Genomic DNA, 17,576 nt, shown 5'->3' with positions numbered 1-17,576 from the left:
TTTAATGTACATCCAACAGTCACCAGAATCAAACCATTCATATAAAATCAAATTTCACGAAAAATAACATTAAAAGCATACCAAATTAGATCCCATGTATAGTATTTGGCGCGATCAGTTCACCGGTTCATAGAATCATCGAACTATGTATATGGCGTACGTATTTCTGGCCTTAGTGTTCCTTAAGGGCGCAACGCCAGATTGTTGCCATCCAATTGTCGGAGTTATCTTACAAAGCCGCTGCCAGGAATTCAAACCCCCAAGAGGTGCATATTGCGGGAAGGGCGAACGCAATATTTTTGAATGCAACTGTGATGGTGGGTGCAGAGAGTTGGAAAGTTGAATGCTTTCCTGATCATCAGCATAAATACAATTGGAACGCACTTTCTATTGAAAACCCTCGTCAACGGATTCATTAATTGGCTTTCAATTCATTTGTTTCATTAAATTTTTGCAAGTGAACCTTAGAAAAACGGTCCAACTGGTCAACTTAAAGAGTTGGGATTCGAAATGTGAAATTTAAGTTCATGGTTAGCACCTTCGCTGCTGACTGGCTGGTGTCCAATGTCTAGCTCAGCGCTCAGCATTTATTCCTTTCCGCGTGTTAGCTTATATAATAAGCGTAGTGTTTTCGGGACTTGCTCTCTCACTTTTCGTATCAGAACTTAATCATATTAAATCGAATTTAACTGAAAAATATATTAGTAGCATAACAAATAAGATCTTCTCCACAAATAACAGCTCGATCGATAAGTCCAAAAATTAAATTGGGGAGTCAATTACACTACTCGACAAAATTGAACTTTATATTTAGGCTGTGAATCAAAATGACTTTTTCTGATAGATTTAGGGATTTAAAAATTTTTGTAGTACTTAATTATTTTTTTATGGTGTAATTTTTTTGTTAAGAATTTTTAAAATCTGTTATTTTTTTCATGGTTTTTTTCAGAGGTTGTGCTTCTATTTTTCACATAACTTAAGTATCTTATATTTGGTTGCATAGAACTTTGCAGTTCTGAAAAGCTGACAAACGCAGCTATAAATCCGACCCAGACCTTTTGTATCTGCAGCTTAACGTCTGGAAGATATTAAGCTTTCAAATTCAAATTTCATCATTTTTTGCGTTATTTTTTGGAGCTTAAATTCGTTAACCGTTAGGAAGGTTGCGGGCCCAACTGCCAATTGGAAACACAGAAAACGAAAATGGGTTGAATTTTGGGTAAAAAGTATTTTTTGTCTATTTTTTCAATTTTAAGGTTTGGTTAACGAATTTTAGCTCCACCGTTTATCCATAGATTTTAATGAACAATACCTTAAACGACGCCTAATTAATGTGTCTATCTAAAACTAAAAATGTTGGCCAAGAATTATTTGTCTTTCGACTTTTCCCGAGTTTCCCGAAGTAAAAATTTTTGGAAAAATACCGCAAAAAAATGATGAAATTTAAATTTGAAAGCTTAATATCTTCCAGGCGTTAAGCTGCAGATACAAAATGTCTGGGTCGGATTTATAGCTGCGTTTGTCAGCTTTTTAGAACTGCAATGTTCTATGCAACCAGATATAGAATATTTAAGTTATGTGAAAAATAGAAGCACTACCTCTGAAAAAAAAACTACAACAAAATACGAGATTTTAAAAAATTTTATAAAAAAAAACTACACCATAAAAAAAAACCATAATTCGTTAAAAACTCAAACCTCGAAATCTATAAGAATCTTAATTTTGGGCCACAGCCTAATTCTAGTGTTGACTAGTGTTATCGACGGTTAACAGAAACACTGAACTATGTACATGGCGTACGTATTTTTGCTTTAGTGTTCCTTAAATGCGCAACGGCAATATGCTGCTATGGATTTGTCGGACTTAACTTAGTAATGCGTTGCGACGACGGAAGACCATTGTATGGTTCATATTGCGGGAAGGGCGGCTGCAATATGTTTGGATGCAACTGCTATGACAGATGTAGAGGTCACTAAATTCCAACTTTCATCAGCTGTACATTACATTTTTCTAGCTAATCTAAAATTTAGATACAATATAGATATTGTATCGACTCTTCCAACGTATACACTAATACTATAATAACCGTAGAAATGTATAAAAGCAGCATAATATAGCCAAAATAAATAAGTTAGTTAGAAGTACTTAACCCGACAATATCTTCTTTTTATACCCGTACTCAAAAAAGAGTTAAGGGGTATATTAGATTTGTGGTAAAAGTGGATGTGTGTAACGCAGAGAAGGAAACGTTTCCGACCCCATAAAGTATATATATTCTTGATCAGCATCAAGAGCCGAGTCGATATAGCCATGTCTGTCTGTCCGTCTGTCCGTCTGTCTGTCTGTCCGTCTGTCCGTCTGTCTGTCTGTCCGTCTGTCTGTCTGTCCGTCTTGTTGAGCGCCTAGATCTCAGAGACTATAAGAGCTAGGGCAACCAAATTTGGTTTTCAGACTCATGTGTTCCCTGCTCGTGTATTCTCGCCCGCCCCCCGCCCCCCAGGACGAAAACTGGGGGCGCGCGTGGATGACCAACACCAGCGCCAACGAACAGACGGACAAAGCCAGAATGGAAGTTGCTCCCGCCCACCGCCCAACCCCATTTCCTTCTCGCTCGCACACTCTGCCGCGTTCAGTGCGCGAGCAACCCCTAGCGGAGGAGATGTAGAATATGAATGGAACATGTACAATCTACATGTTAGATGTAGAATAGACATTTTATATGAAGATGTAGATAGCAAATGTAGCAAAAAAATGTAAAATGTTAAATGTTTTTTTTTTTGTCTAAAATTCTAAAAAATCATAAGCTCAAAAATGTATATACTGACTGAGTACGGGTATAAGTAGAGTCGTGTCCCCAAAAACGACTCACACGTTCCTTCTCGTTTTTATTGGAAAAGAACAGTATAAGAGAGTCCAAACTTTTCAAAGATGTTCTCTTTGTTGCACCGATCATCTGCGCACAAAAACTGAATCGCTCACTTTATGTAACTCCCTCGTCGACATTTGCCGCAAATTCATTTGTTTTATATATCGTTTGCAATTTTCCAGACACGGTGGATAAATTCTCGCCGAACACGTGATCCACGTAAGAACGGCCCAACTGGTTTTAAGTTAAGTTAATGAATGTAAATAAGGTACTATCAATTTTTTGGACGTGAAATTTAACAACGTCAATTTTAACTGTTTCTTAAAAATGTAGACATGGGATTATTGAATAAATTCGAGTCATGTGTGCGCTACATCTTCATCTGCACTTAAAGATGGGAACTTAACTGGACTACTAACGGGACTGTAGCTAAGCATCGGATATCGGTCCTCGTTGAACACCGTAGCTGCTTGTATCCAATATGTCAATGCGCTCATCATTTGTTCCGTTCCGCATATTAACTTATATAATACGGGTAGTGTTTCTCGAGTTTTCGCTCTCTGACTTTTCGTGAATTATTGTCTAAACAGTCACACAACCGGTTAACAGAAACATTGAGCTATGTGCATGGCGTACGTATTTTTGGCTTTACTGTTCCTTAAAGGCTCAGCAGCAGTATGCTGCCATGGAATTCTCGGACTGAACTTAGCAGTCCAGTGCAACGACGGAAAATCAGCGTATCGTTTATATTGCGGGAGGGGCAGTTGCAATTTATTTGGATGTAACTGCTATGGAGGATGTAGAGGAGACCCCTATCCAACCGACTATCCACGTGACCATCCACGCGACTATCCACGTGACCATCCACGCGATGATCCACGCGATGATCCACGCTTGTATCCACGCTTGTATCCATTTGATGATCCACCACTGTATCCACGCGATGATCCTCTCGGGTATCAACACAACTATCCACGCGATGATCGAGGCGATAATCCACGCGAGTATCCACTCGATGCTCGACCCGATAATCCACGCGAGTATCCAGGCGATGATCCACGCGAGTATGAACACAAATATCAACGCGAATATCCACGCGACTACGTATAAGTTTCAACTACTTGCATCAGCTGTACATTACATTTTCGTAGCCAATTTGCGCAGATATTGTGTCATCTCTTCCCACAAATACTAAAATAGCGGTAGAAATGTATAAATGCAGCACAATATAGCAAAAATAAATAAGTTGTTTAATAGTCTTCAACCCGATCGTATCTTTGTTTATTAGAAAACAGCAGAATAAGAGAGTCCAAACCCTCCAAACCCAAAATCCCTGCCCTTTGTTTCCCCGATCATCTGCGCAAATAAAACTGAAACGCTCGATTTTTTTTTAAAGTTGATTTGGTATTTTTTATGTTAAAATTATATTGTGTTTATAGATTGCCCTTTTTTTAAATATTTAAAACGCCATAACCTGTAAGGGGCATATTAGATCTGTTGTGAAATTGGATGTGTGCAGCGCAGAGAAGGAAACGTTACCGACTCCATAAAGTATATATATTCTTGATCAGCATCAATAGCCGAGTCGATATAACCATGTATCCGTCCGTCTGTCCGTTCGTTCGTGCCTTGATTTTTGGCTTTAATGTTCCTTTAAGGCACAGCGCCAAAATGCTGCCATGGAATTCTCGTACTGAACTTAGTAACAATGTAACGACGGAAAATCAATGTATGGTTTATATTGTGGGAGGGGTCGCTGCAATTTATTTGGTTGCAACTGCTATGACGGATGTAGAGGTCACAAAATTCCAAATTGCATCAGCTGTACATTATATTTTTTAGTTGATCCAGGCAGATATTGTGTCAACTCTTCCTACGTATAGTAGGATTTTATCTGATAGACTTTGGGCTCCAAAATTGTAGAAATAAAAATATTTTTTATTTTTATTTTATATTTATATATATATTATATATATATATATATTTATATATAAATATATATAAATATAATAATTAATTTTTTTAATATATATATTTATATTTTTATTTCTAAGCGTTTTAATGTGTTTATATTTTAATGTTTTTTCAGCTTTTGCTTTCGCAAGAGCAGTCCAGTTGTTCTTCCAAAGCATTGCCCAAGCATCCCAGCATGTCAATCACAAATCAGCTGGCGATGGAAGGAGATGCCAAGACAGCTAGGTACTCGATTGCATACAAATTACAAATGCAAGTCACATTTGATTGAAAACAATTTAAAATGATATCGTCATTGACAAGGACCTTACTTCGCTTTGCCTCTTTGCTTGGCTTGGCGGGAATGCGTCTCTTTGCTGCTCCCGCTCCCGCTTATCTTCCCTTTACCAATACCAAAGTGGCTCTATTTTATTTTCAATGCCATCACCTGAGCAATCCTGCCGTGCACCACGCCCCACGCACTGAATCAGCTAGCTCCAACTCTAAGGCTCATACACATCCAATCCACAAGGGCGTGTGCAAGGTTTATTGCTTCTACGTGCAGAATGTTTTTCTTTGGCGATCTAGTTCAGATTCGGCAATCTGGTAGATATGGGCATTCTCTACGATACTGCGTTTTTAGTTGTATCGTATCTTTAAAAATGTGCCTGCCACAGATTTTCGTTCTTTGTGTAGGCGGAAAGGGGGCGGGGTGAGCTTTTGTAATACACTTGTAGCAGTGTGATATCACATGAGTCTGGAAACCAAATTTGGTTTCTCTAGCTCTTATAGTCTCTCAGATCTAGGCGCTCATCAAGACGGACAGACAGACATGGCTATATCGACTCGGCTATTGATGCTGATCAAGAATATATATACTTTATGGGGTCGGAAACGTTTCCTTCTCTGCGTTGCACACATCCACTTTTACCACAAATCTAATACATATACCCCTTAACTCTTTTTTGAGTATCTTCCAGACTGCTGAATCTGAATCAGATCGGATCATAATTATAGCCAGAATGACGAAAAGATGTCTTTGTTACACCGATCATCTGCGCACAAAAACTGAATCGCTCACTTTATGTAACTCCCTCGTCGACATTTGCCGCAAATTCATTTGTTTTATATATCGTTTGCAATTTTCCAGACACGGTGGATAAATTCTCGCCGAACACGTGATCCACGTAAGAACGGTCCAACTGGTTTTAAGTTAAGTTAATGAATGTAAATAAGGTACTATCAATTTTTTGGACGTGAAATTTAACAACGTAAATTTTAACTGTTTCTTAAAAATGTAGACATGGGATTATTGAATAAATTCGAGTCATGTGTGCGCTACATCTTCATCTGCACTTAAAGATGGAAACTTAACTGGACTACTAACGGGACTGTAGCTAAGCATCGGATATCGGTCCTCGTTGAACACCGTAGCTGCTTGTGTCCAATATGTCAATGCGCTCATCATTTGTTCCGTTCCGCATATTAACTTATATAATACGGGTAGTGTTTCTCGAGTTTTCGCTCTCTGACTTTTCGTGAATTATTGTCTAAACAGTCACACAACCGGTTAACAGAAACATTGAACTATGTGCATGGCGAACGTATTTTTGGCTTTACTGTTCCTTAAAGGCTCAGCAGCAGTATGCTGCCATGGAATTCGCGGACTGAACTTAGCAGTCCAGTGCAACGACGGAAAAGCAGCGTATCGTTTATATTGCGGGAGGGGCAGTTGCAATTTATTTGGATGTAACTGCTATGGAGGATGTAGAGGAGACCCCTATCCAACCGACTATCCACGTGACCATCCACGCGACTATCCACGTGACCATCCACGGGATGATCCACGCGATGATCCACGCGATGATCGACGCGATAATCCACGCGAGTATCCACTCGAATATCGACGCGAATATCCACGCGACTACGTATAAGTTTCAACTACTTGCATCAGCTGTACATTACATTTTCGTAGCCAATTTGCGCAGATATTGTGTCATCTCTTCCCACAAATACTAAAATAGCGGTAGAAATGTATAAATGCAGCACAATATAGCAAAAATAAATAAGTTGTTTAATAGTCTTCAACCCGATCGTATCTTTGTTTATTAGAAAACAGCAGAATAAGAGAGTCCAAACCCTCCAAACCCAAAATCCCTGCCCTTTGTTTCCCCGATCATCTGCGCAAATAAAACTGAAACGCTCGATTTTTTTTTAAAGTTGATTTGGTATTTTTTATGTTAAAATTATATTGTGTTTATAGATTGCCCTTTTTTTAAATATTTAAAACGCCATAACCTGTAAGGGGCATATTAGATCTGTTGTGAAATTGGATGTGTGCAGCGCAGAGAAGGAAACGTTACCGACTCCATAAAGTATATATATTCTTGATCAGCATCAATAGCCAAGTCGATATAACCATGTATCCGTCCGTCTGTCCGTTCGTTCGTGCCTTGATTTTTGGCTTTAATGTTCCTTTAAGGCACAGCGCCAAAATGCTGCCATGGAATTCTCGTACTGAACTTAGTAACAATGTAACGACGGAAAATCAATGTATGGTTTATATTGTGGGAGGGGTCGCTGCAATTTATTTGGTTGCAACTGCTATGACGGATGTAGAGGTCACAAAATTCCAAATTGCATCAGCTGTACATTATATTTTTTTAGTTGATCCAGGCAGATATTGTGTCAACTCTTCCTACGTATAGTAGGATTTTATCTGATAGACTTTGGGCTCCAAAATTGTAGAAATAAAAATATTTTTTATATTTTTATTTCTAAGCGTTTTAATGTGTTTATATTTTAATGTTTTTTCAGCTTTTGCTTTCGCAAGAGCAGTCCAGTTGTTCTTCCAAAGCATTGCCCAAGCATCCCAGCATGTCAATCACAAATCAGCTGGCGATGGAAGGAGATGCCAAGACAGCTAGGTACTCGATTGCATACAAATTACAGATGCAAGTCACATTTGATTGAAAACAATTTAAAATGATATCGTCATTGACAAGGACCTTACTTGGCTTTGCCTCTTTGCTTGGCTTGGCTTGGCGGGAATGCGTCTCTTTGCTGCTCCCGCTCCCGCTTATCTTCCCTTTACCAATACCAAATTGGCTCTATTTTATTTTCAATGCCATCACCTGAGCAATCCTGCCGTGCACCACGCCCCACGCCCTGAATCAGCTAGCTCCAACTCTAAGGCTCATACACATCCAATCCACAAAGGCATGTGCAAGGTTTATTGCTTCTACGTGCAGAATGTTTCAGATTCGGCAATCTGGTAGATATGGGCATTCTCTAAGATACTGCGTTTTTAGTTTTATCGTATCTTTAAAAATGTGCCTGCCACAGATTTTCGTTCTTTGTTGGGGCGGAAGGGGGCGGGGCGAAATTTTGAAATACACTTGTAGCAGTGTGATATTACATGAGTCTGGAAACAAAATTTGGTTGCTCTAGCTCTTGTAGTCTTTGAGATCTAGGCGCTCATCAAGACGGAAGGACGGACGGACAGACAGACATGGCTCTATCGACTCGGCTATTGATGCTGATCCAGAATATATATACTTAATGGGGTCGGAAACGTTTCCTTCTCTGCGTTGCACACATCCACTTTTACCACAAATCTAATACATATACCCCTTAACTCTTTTTTGAGTATCTTCCAGACTGCTGAATCTGAATCAGATCGGATCGTAATTATAGCCAGAATGACGAAAAGATGTCTTTGTTACACCGATCATCTGCGCACAAAAACTGAATCGCTCACTTTATGTAACTCCCTCGTCGACATTTGCCGCAAATTCATTTGTTTTATATATCGTTTGCAATTTTCCAGACACGGTGGATAAATTCTCGCCGAACACGTGATCCACGTAAGAACGGTCCAACTGGTTTTAAGTTAAGTTAATGAATGTAAATAAGGTACTATCAATTTTTTGGACGTGAAATTTAACAACGTAAATTTTAACTGTTTCTTAAAAATGTAGACATGGGATTATTGAATAAATTCGAGTCATGTGTGCGCTACATCTTCATCTGCACTTAAAGATGGAAACTTAACTGGACTACTAACGGGACTGTAGCTAAGCATCGGATATCGGTCCTCGTTGAACACCGTAGCTGCTTGTGTCCAATATGTCAATGCGCTCATCATTTGTTCCGTTCCGCATATTAACTTATATAATACGGGTAGTGTTTCTCGAGTTTTCGCTCTCTGACTTTTCGTGAATTATTGTCTAAACAGTCACACAACCGGTTAACAGAAACATTGAACTATGAGCATGGCGAACGTATTTTTGGCTTTACTGTTCCTTAAAGGCTCAGCAGCAGTATGCTGCCATGGAATTCGCGGACTGAACTTAGCAGTCCAGTGCAACGACGGAAAAGCAGCGTATCGTTTATATTGCGGGAGGGGCAGTTGCAATTTATTTGGATGTAACTGCTATGGAGGATGTAGAGGAGACCCCTATCCAACCGACTATCCACGTGACCATCCACGCGATGATCGACGCGATGATCGACGCGATAATCCACGCGAGTATCCACTCGATGCTCGACCCGATAATCCACGCGAGTATCCACTCGATGCTCGACCCGATAATCCACGCGTAATCCACGAGTATCCACGCGAGTATCCACGCGATGATCCACGCGAGTATCAACACAAATATCAACGCGAATATCCACGCGACTACGTATAAGTTTCAACTACTTGCATCAGCTGCACATTACATTTTCGTAGCCAATTTGCGCAGATATAGTGTCATCTCTTTCCACAAATACTAAAATAGCGGTAGAAATGTATAAATGCAGCACAATATAACAAAAATAAATAAGTTGTTTAATAGTCTTCAACCCGATCATATCTTTGTTTATTAGAAAACAGCAGTATAAGAGAGTCCAAACCCTCCAAGCCCAAAATCCCTGCCCTTTGTTTCCCCGATCATCTGCGCAAATAAAACTGAAACGCTCGATTTTTTTTTAAAAGTTGATTTGGTATTTTTTATGCTAAAATTATATTGTGTTTATAGATTGCCCTTTTTTTAAATATTTAAAACGCCATAACCTGTAAGGGGCATATTAGATCTGTTGTGAAATTGGATGTGTGCAGCGCAGAGAAGGAAACGTTACCGACTCCATAAAGTATATATATTCTTGATCAGCATCAATAGCCGAGTCGATATAACCATGTATCCGTCCGTCTGTCCGTTCGTTCGTGCCTTGATTTTTAGCTTTAATGTTCCTTTAAGGCACAGCGCCAAAATGCTGCCATGGAATTCTCGTACTGAACTTAGTAAGAATGTAACGACGGAAAATCAATGTATGGTTTATATTGTGGGAGGGGTCGCTGCAATTTATTTGGTTGCAACTGCTATGACGGATGTAGAGGTCACAAAATTCCAAATTGCATCAGCTGTACATTATATTTTTTTAGTTGATCCAGGCAGATATTGTGTCAACTCTTCCTTCGTATAGTAGGATTTTATCTGATAGACTTTGGGCTCCAAAATTGTAGAAATAAAAATATTTTTTATATTATATTATATTTTAAATATTTTTTATATTTTTATTTCTAAGCGTTTTAATGTGTTTATATTTTAATGTTTTTTCAGCTTTTGCTTTCGCAAGAGCAGTCCAGTTGTTCTTCCAAAGCATTGCCCAAGCATCCCAGCATGTCAATCACAAATCAGCTGGCGATGGAAGGAGATGCGAAGACAGCTAGGTACTCGATTGCATACAAATTACAGATGCAAGTCACATTTGATTGAAAACAATTTAAAATGATATCGTCATTGACAAGGACCTTACTTGGCTTTGCCTCTTTGCTTGGCTTGGCTTGGCGGGAATGCGTCTCTTTGCTGCTCCCGCTCCCGCTTATCTTCCCTTTACCAATACCAAAGTGGCTCTATTTTATTTTCAATGCCATCACCTGAGCAATCCTGCCGTGCACCACGCCCCACGCCCTGAATCAGCTAGCTCCAACTCTAAGGCTCATACACATCCAATCCACAAAGGCATGTGCAAGGTTTATTGCTTCTACGTGCAGAATGTTTTTCTTTGGCGCATAAAAGGTATAAACCAAATTGCTCCAGCTCAATCGGCGATTCGGGAAGTATTTCATTTCATTTGCCTGCTAAGAGCACTCTCTGAGTGCATTGCATTGGCATGCAGTTCCTGTTCGAAGTTCTCTGCTGATTGTTCGAGGACTATCCCCAGTCAAAGCACTTGGCAGCTCCCGAGCACCAAGTCTTGGTCAGCTTCATCACCGTGTGTGTTATGTGTGTGCCCCAATGTTCTAATAATTACCAATATGACCCGTCAAATGACCACACACTCCCCCTGGGCACCAAGCGCACATGAGGATGATAAGTTTCAAGTCCCCATTCCTCCCACGGGAAATTTGTGTCGATGGCACAGGCTGTTTGCCAATCGTTCCCAAGAAACAAGCACGTAAACTGGCTTGAATGCCTGATGTCCTTGATGGTGCCGGTCGCCAGGCAATGCGATTTTGTAAATCAGCCTTAATTATTGCCATTACAGCCGTAAAGACACCGCACAATAAACATGCATATTCAGCTAAAACTTGGGTATCCCTAGGACGGTCCGGAACGGACAATTGTCTATGGTCAATGAGCAACAACAGTAATGATTTTCGTTCCCGCTAAAAGTAAAATATTATTATTGAATTGAAATCACTTTTGACCCCATAAGTATTCAGTTGTGTAGTTATGTAATGTAATTGGTCAGCATCAACAGTAGAGGCTATTTTGCCTCTTAACTTTTCGAGTACGGGTATACAAATTTGGGGGAAAATGAAAGTGCAAGTGCAAGTTGAAGTGCAAAAATTTGGATGTAAATTCTGTCCAAAAATGTGTTAGTGTTTCGCTTTCCTTGCAGTGTTGTCTTTGTAGTTTTTGATTTATATATCTTCGTTTTCAACCAAAATCTATGCATAACATAATTAGTTGGTCTCTTGGAAAAAATTGCTGTCAGGGACCGTTATGGCACACGTCATGATAAAGGTTGTGGACACACTGGTTTTGTTGTAGTTAATGCGTGTATTTTGTTGGTATTTGGTCTGCAATTTGTCATGGGTAAGGCGAATTTTTATTTTAAACCTTAATTTTCATACCAGATCTTTCGACATCGAATGTGTCTTCGGAACCGTGAAAAGCCGATAAAAAGATCCGTGCTTATTTCTCACGACTGCATTGCTTTGAAGGAAAAAGCAGCCAAGAAAGATTCAAAGCTAATAAATATGCAGGTATTTGTTTCTACCCAGAAAAAACGTGGACGGAAGGCAACACTAGCCAAACTATCCACTAAGCGCACCAAGGACTTCAACTAAAGTTTAGATGAAGATAGCACTCTAAACCATCATCTAAACCCACCAAGGCTCTATCTGACGATGATCAGGACTTTTGTATCATCTGTCTGCACCTTCTGCCAAGGAACTTGACCGCCTTAAATGCAATGAATGTAGTCGTGCGGTGCATTTAAAGTGGGCTGATATAGGTGCCAGCTACTTCACATGCAGCATTGCGATTCTGATTACGACGATTACTTCTTATAAATAAACTTTCAGTTTCTCGCTATTTGTGGTGATTTCCTCTCATATTTTTTTTATTTTATGCGGATTTTTCACAGTTGTCCACAACAGGGCATTATTTATTCGTTCTCGAAAAATGGTCACTTCACTAAAATTTTGATACAAGCTTACTGTGTGAAGGAATCAATTTAGTTCCTTCAATGAAAGTTACCTAATACCGATAGCTTTATATTGGTACACATATGTTTGTATAATATGCAATTAGTCAAAAGTTATGAGGCAAGAACAGAGCTGTGTCCACAACCGGCTTCTCTCCCGTACATTTTAATTTACCCTTTTACTTTTCTTTTCATAGAATACTAGTATGTATTGAAAGATTACGATATCACGTCCTTGAGTGGGCCCCTCCCTCTCGAACCATTGATCCGTCGAGTCCCAGCAGCGTGCAATTTATTTATTAATGGTTTAGGTTAGCAGCCCATTTTCTTGTCTATTTATGTACAATTTAGTGGGAATTGCGATAAACGCAAACATTTACATAGCAGAGCATGCTTGCGTAACATTCCACCTGCAATCGCACCACGCAAGAGCTCCTCTCCCAGCGGAGGGGAGGTGGGCGCATTGCTTTGTCATAATTAGAAAGTGCAGTCCACACCTCTGCGCATAAACGCTCATCAGATCCATTTAACCCGTAATGGGTGTCGGGACATCAGGCCTTGGGGTCGGGCCTCCTGTTCCAGCTGCTGCTCCGGTCGGGCGTTGGCTTTTATTTGCCATTTACTTGCTGCACGCGTACCTCCACACGTTGCATCACGACCCAGGCTGGTCAGGTATTGGTATACAGCTATTCAGACTGGGCGTATGCGTGTGTGCCGACTGGACCTAGTCTCTATGAGCCGCACCGACTGTACCGAAATGGAGAGCGGGCGTGGACAGAACCAGAGCCTGTCATTGATAGCCAGACGAGTTGCCGTTGCCGGTTCGGAGCTGTCGATTTCTCCACCATGGCGTCTGTTTGCCTGCGGCTTTGAGTGCTGCCTGCCACGACTTGCTGTTCGGCGTTTCATGTGATTTTTGTACCGATTTGCGTTTAATTGAATTTTGCTCATGACACTGGTTAGGACTCGCACTTGACTTTCTACAAGCAGCACACCGCACCGCAACGCAGGGTGCCATCAATATGCTCCAATCGCATCTAATTGCGCTGAAAAATGAAGGCAGGCGGAAAACATGTTGAGCCTACTTGGGCCGATTACGAATGGAGCCCACGCCTCCGGAGTGGGCCAGACATAAATCAACACGCCCGTGGCTGGTCACTGAACCAAGTCGGGCGAGCACAGCGTACGAAAAAAGGCAAACGGAAACAGCTCTACTTGGGTGTCTGGTTTTGTGTGTCCTGCGTCTGGGTCTTGGTCTCGGTCGGGTCTCCATAACCATTAATGATTTGGCCCACAAGACTCAATACGTCCCGCGAGAATCTCCCTGAGTGCGGCAGACCCTCCTAGTCTGGGCCAAAACTAGGCTTAGATCCCTTTTTTTTTTTTAAATCAACAAAAATGGAAAACAGAAATAGAATTTTTCGAAGCGGAAACAACTTAATGACGCGCGGCGCTAATGGTTCACTTAAGCACCCACATAAGTTTTCCGCGCTCTTTTCCGAAAAACAAAAAAGAACACCAGCCAATGCACAGTGGTGCTAGACGCTTGAAAAACTGTCTAAGAAATAAGTTCCGAATATTTGGCAGTGAGTTAATTGATTCATAATAGATTTTTCTTTTCTCTTGTTTGGCTGCTGTGCTTGGCCCGGCGACTGTCCATGCCGAAATCGGAAGACTTCCGACCTCGTCCAACCTCATTGTCGCCTATATTGTAAGCCGGATATTCAAAGAGTATATTGGCATGTTTTATTGGTGCAAATATATGTAAGAGAAAGATAAAAGCGTTCCAACCGCATAAGGTATCCATGCTCGTATTTGTTTGTATTTTAGCAGCATCAATAATATTCATTCTAGCAGTGTCCGGCTGTATCTCGGCTTATATGTAAATAGATATTCACATATAATGTACATAAATAAGCCTTTTAATCATCTTGCTTACATCTGCAATGAAAATAAGGTAATACATATGCACTCATGTTAATTATATTTAAATTTGTTAACCATAATATAGTCTACTTTTTAAGTACGGGGTATCTAATAGTCCGAATATCGACTATTTTCGGCGTTGTACGCTATTTGGCGCCGCATCTACTCCCCCATGCAAGCCCGACTCTTCATACTGGAGCAGCCATCGTTTCGCAGTAATAATTTCTCGCTAATGGTGTCCTAAATTGTCAAGAAATATGGAACCATTTGAATGTTTTCCCCTTCGGTTGAGTACGAGTGTGTGGGTGTGTCCACGACCAAGCGCACAGTGGAAGGAGTTGTGCGTCAGTTTTCATATGGAATATAGTATATGTATGTATATATATGGTTGTATACAATGTATGTATGTATGCCTGGCTGTTGCTGAGTGCGGCTTTTAGTACGTTTGTATTCTCGACTTCCGGTTAGCCAGCGCCTTCTGCAATTTCTTTGTTCTTTCTTTCTGGTTCTCATTTTTATAAGCGAATGACAGCAGCAGGAAAAAAAAAAAAGGCCTAAAGGGCGGTCCGTTGTGTTTTTGACAATCTAAAGTGCGGTATAAAAGCAGTGTGGGTCAAGTGGGGGGGAGTGAATTGTTGAAGGGTACGCGAAGTCTTACGATACGCTGCCTTAAGTATAGAACGTGGAACAGGAGTACATTTAATGTGGACAAAAGTGAAACTCTTTTTTCTCTTTCCCTTAAAGCATTCCAAGCTATTTAAGTGCATTTTCCGCTTTTCACCTATTTTATATTCCGTGTTAAATGCAAGATTGTGCAACATCTTGTAGAAATGGGAAACATACCTAAGTACTTCATTTTGAGAGGTTCGTTTTATTTGTTGTTAGTAAGTCCCTTTAACTTTAGTGCACTTAAAGCACAATTTTCTTATTTTCAAAAATTTCAGATCGATGAAAATTGTTTTCCAGACTTTAAAGTGAGAAGCGTGGGGCATCAGCAATCACTAATTCATCTATCACATGTATGATTTGCACCTAATAAAATGAAGAAATGAAGATTGGTGTGTGCTGAGAATCAGAGATTCTGTCGAGCAGAGATGAAGCCCCAAAAGTTATTTTCTGACTGTGGGCATATGAATTAGAGCTGCAAAAACATCGAGCCACTATCGATAGTATCGATGGCGACTTCACTGATTCGACTATCGAAGTTTTTTTCCCCGATAGTTCGATAGTGGTAAAAATTTTTACCATATCTTGCTGCACAGTAAAAAGGTAAACATTGTGCAAACAAATAATTTATTTTATTTAATCTTTATTTGTTCTAAGAGTGTTGTTGGACTTTTGTGTGTTGGTGTTGATGGTGACGGGATGAACAAGTTTTTAGCAGGTTTAAGCAAAGAGGGTAAGTAATATACCATTATGAATGTCGTTTGATATTTATTGTCACATGTTTTGTGTAGACGCCGGAGCGACAACCAATTCGGACGACGAAAATTAACCAAAACGAAGGAAGACAGAAAAGTCGAGAGTATGGGAGTTTTTTAAAAAATTGACGGGTAAAAATGCTCAGTGCATTTTAGGTAGCAAAGTCTACAAAACTAGTGGCAATACTTGTCGGACCATTTAAAAAGGCTGCACCCAACTGCAAAAATAGAAAACATTAAACCACCGGTAGGTACAATCGAAACATACTTTCAGCAGAAATATGAAACTGGATCTGCACGCAAAAAAGTCTGGACAATGATCTAGTGTACTACACTTCTTCCGACTTGCGCCCATTGTCTGTAGTTGAAAATAAAGGTTTTGGGAAATTCACTACGAACCTCGATCCACGCTATGTGCTACCAAGTCGAACCACACTACAGAATGTGCACATGAAAAATGCATACAATTCAATGAAATGTAAGCTGCAGGATCTACTTAACGCTGTAGATCATTGTGCTGTAACTACGGACTGTTGGACTTCTCGTGCAAACGAGAGTTATATATCAGTAACATGCCATTTTGTCAGCTCTGATTTTGTTTTGCGCATTGTGCTTCATGCAACAAAAAAATTGGAGGACCAAACAAATCACTCTGCGTTAAACATAAGCGATACTTGAGCTCGACTCTTGAGGAGTGGAAAATGATTGATAAGGTGATAGCTATTCTTACAGATGGTGCCGCTAATATGCTTAGAGCTTGCAGAAACATTGACAAGACAAACCTTCCTTGCTTCGCACACTCTTTGAATTTGGTGGTTCAGGATTGTTTGGCTCAAGAAGAAATTAAACCAATTATGTCAAAATGCTAGCGAATCGATTTTTAAGAGTAGCTCCACAGCATACGCTAAGTTCAAGCAGGCCCAGGATGTGCCAAAACCATATATCCTAAAGCAGGAAGTGCCTAAACGCTGGAATAGTGGCTATCAAATGATTAACCGCATTTTAAAGACAAAGGATGCTATTGGAAAGATCATTCTGGCCACTCCTAAAGCGCCTCTGCCTTTGACAGCTGCGGACATTTTAATTCTGGAAGAACTTGTACATGTCCTATCTCAGTTTGATGATGCTACAGTGCAGACATCTTCTGATTGCGCTGTGACAATATCACATGTAATTCCATGCATAACCTTGATAACATAAAAAAAAACATAAAAATTGACATCGTATTGAAAACGTGTAATTTTTTTGGAGAAAAGATTAAAAAAAAGCTTCTCCCGTATGAGACCCGTGCTGTCACTAAAGTAGCAACCTTGCTTGATCCTCGCTTTAAAAAGGAAGGATTCCGCTCTCCTGTGAATTCAACAAAATTGATACAGGACGAGCTCACCGAGCTTTATAGTATAAAGTTTATACATCCGGAATAGATACGACCTTTCTTTGGCACCGTCAACACCATCACCGAAAAACAACAAACCGATTTTTGAGTTTCTGGAAAGAAATAAAACTGAAAAAGTACGAAGTAACCGAAACCCAACAAAAAATGCTACTCACTTTAAGAGAATATTTTGAAACAAGAAATATAGACTCAAGCTCAGATGCCTTGGAATTTTGGAAGATGGTATTATTAAAGTTTTGTATTTTTGGTAAATTATAATACTATTTTATTTTCAGCGTGATACTAGCGACAGAGCTTTTCAATTCTTGGCCAA

At 39.9% G+C, this 17,576-nt stretch overlaps 1 protein-coding gene and 1 long non-coding RNA gene across 3 annotated transcripts; both read left to right on the top strand.

Annotated features, from left to right (window-relative positions):
• Positions 1–3,418: 3,418 nt before the first annotated feature.
• On the top strand, positions 3,419–9,667 carry LOC121405319 (uncharacterized protein CG42266-like). 2 transcript variants are annotated; one of them, XM_041595967.1, is made up of 2 exons: positions 3,419–3,942; positions 9,480–9,667. In XM_041595967.1, exons 1-2 carry the CDS (start codon positions 3,488–3,490, stop codon positions 9,511–9,513), a joined length of 489 nt encoding a protein of 162 aa, XP_041451901.1. In that variant the 5' UTR covers positions 3,419–3,487; the 3' UTR covers positions 9,514–9,667. The 2 variants fall into 2 exon arrangements, with proteins under 2 accessions (XP_041451901.1, XP_041451902.1); XM_041595968.1 differs by lacking the exon at positions 3,419–3,942 and adding an exon at positions 9,072–9,388 and having other exon boundaries at positions 9,458–9,667.
• A 5,926-nt stretch (positions 9,668–15,593) lies between these two features.
• On the top strand, positions 15,594–16,928 carry LOC111069255. The gene is made up of 3 exons (XR_002607271.2): positions 15,594–15,715; positions 15,770–15,845; positions 15,904–16,928. It is a non-coding gene; the product is annotated as an uncharacterized LOC111069255 (long non-coding RNA).
• The last annotated feature ends 648 nt before the right edge of the window (positions 16,929–17,576 follow it).

Source organism: Drosophila obscura, unplaced genomic scaffold (genome assembly GCF_018151105.1).
Source record: "Drosophila obscura isolate BZ-5 IFL unplaced genomic scaffold, ASM1815110v1 contig_9, whole genome shotgun sequence".
NCBI classification, from domain to species: Eukaryota; Metazoa; Arthropoda; class Insecta; order Diptera; family Drosophilidae; genus Drosophila; species Drosophila obscura.
This window is presented reverse-complemented; position numbering and strand designations above follow the sequence as displayed.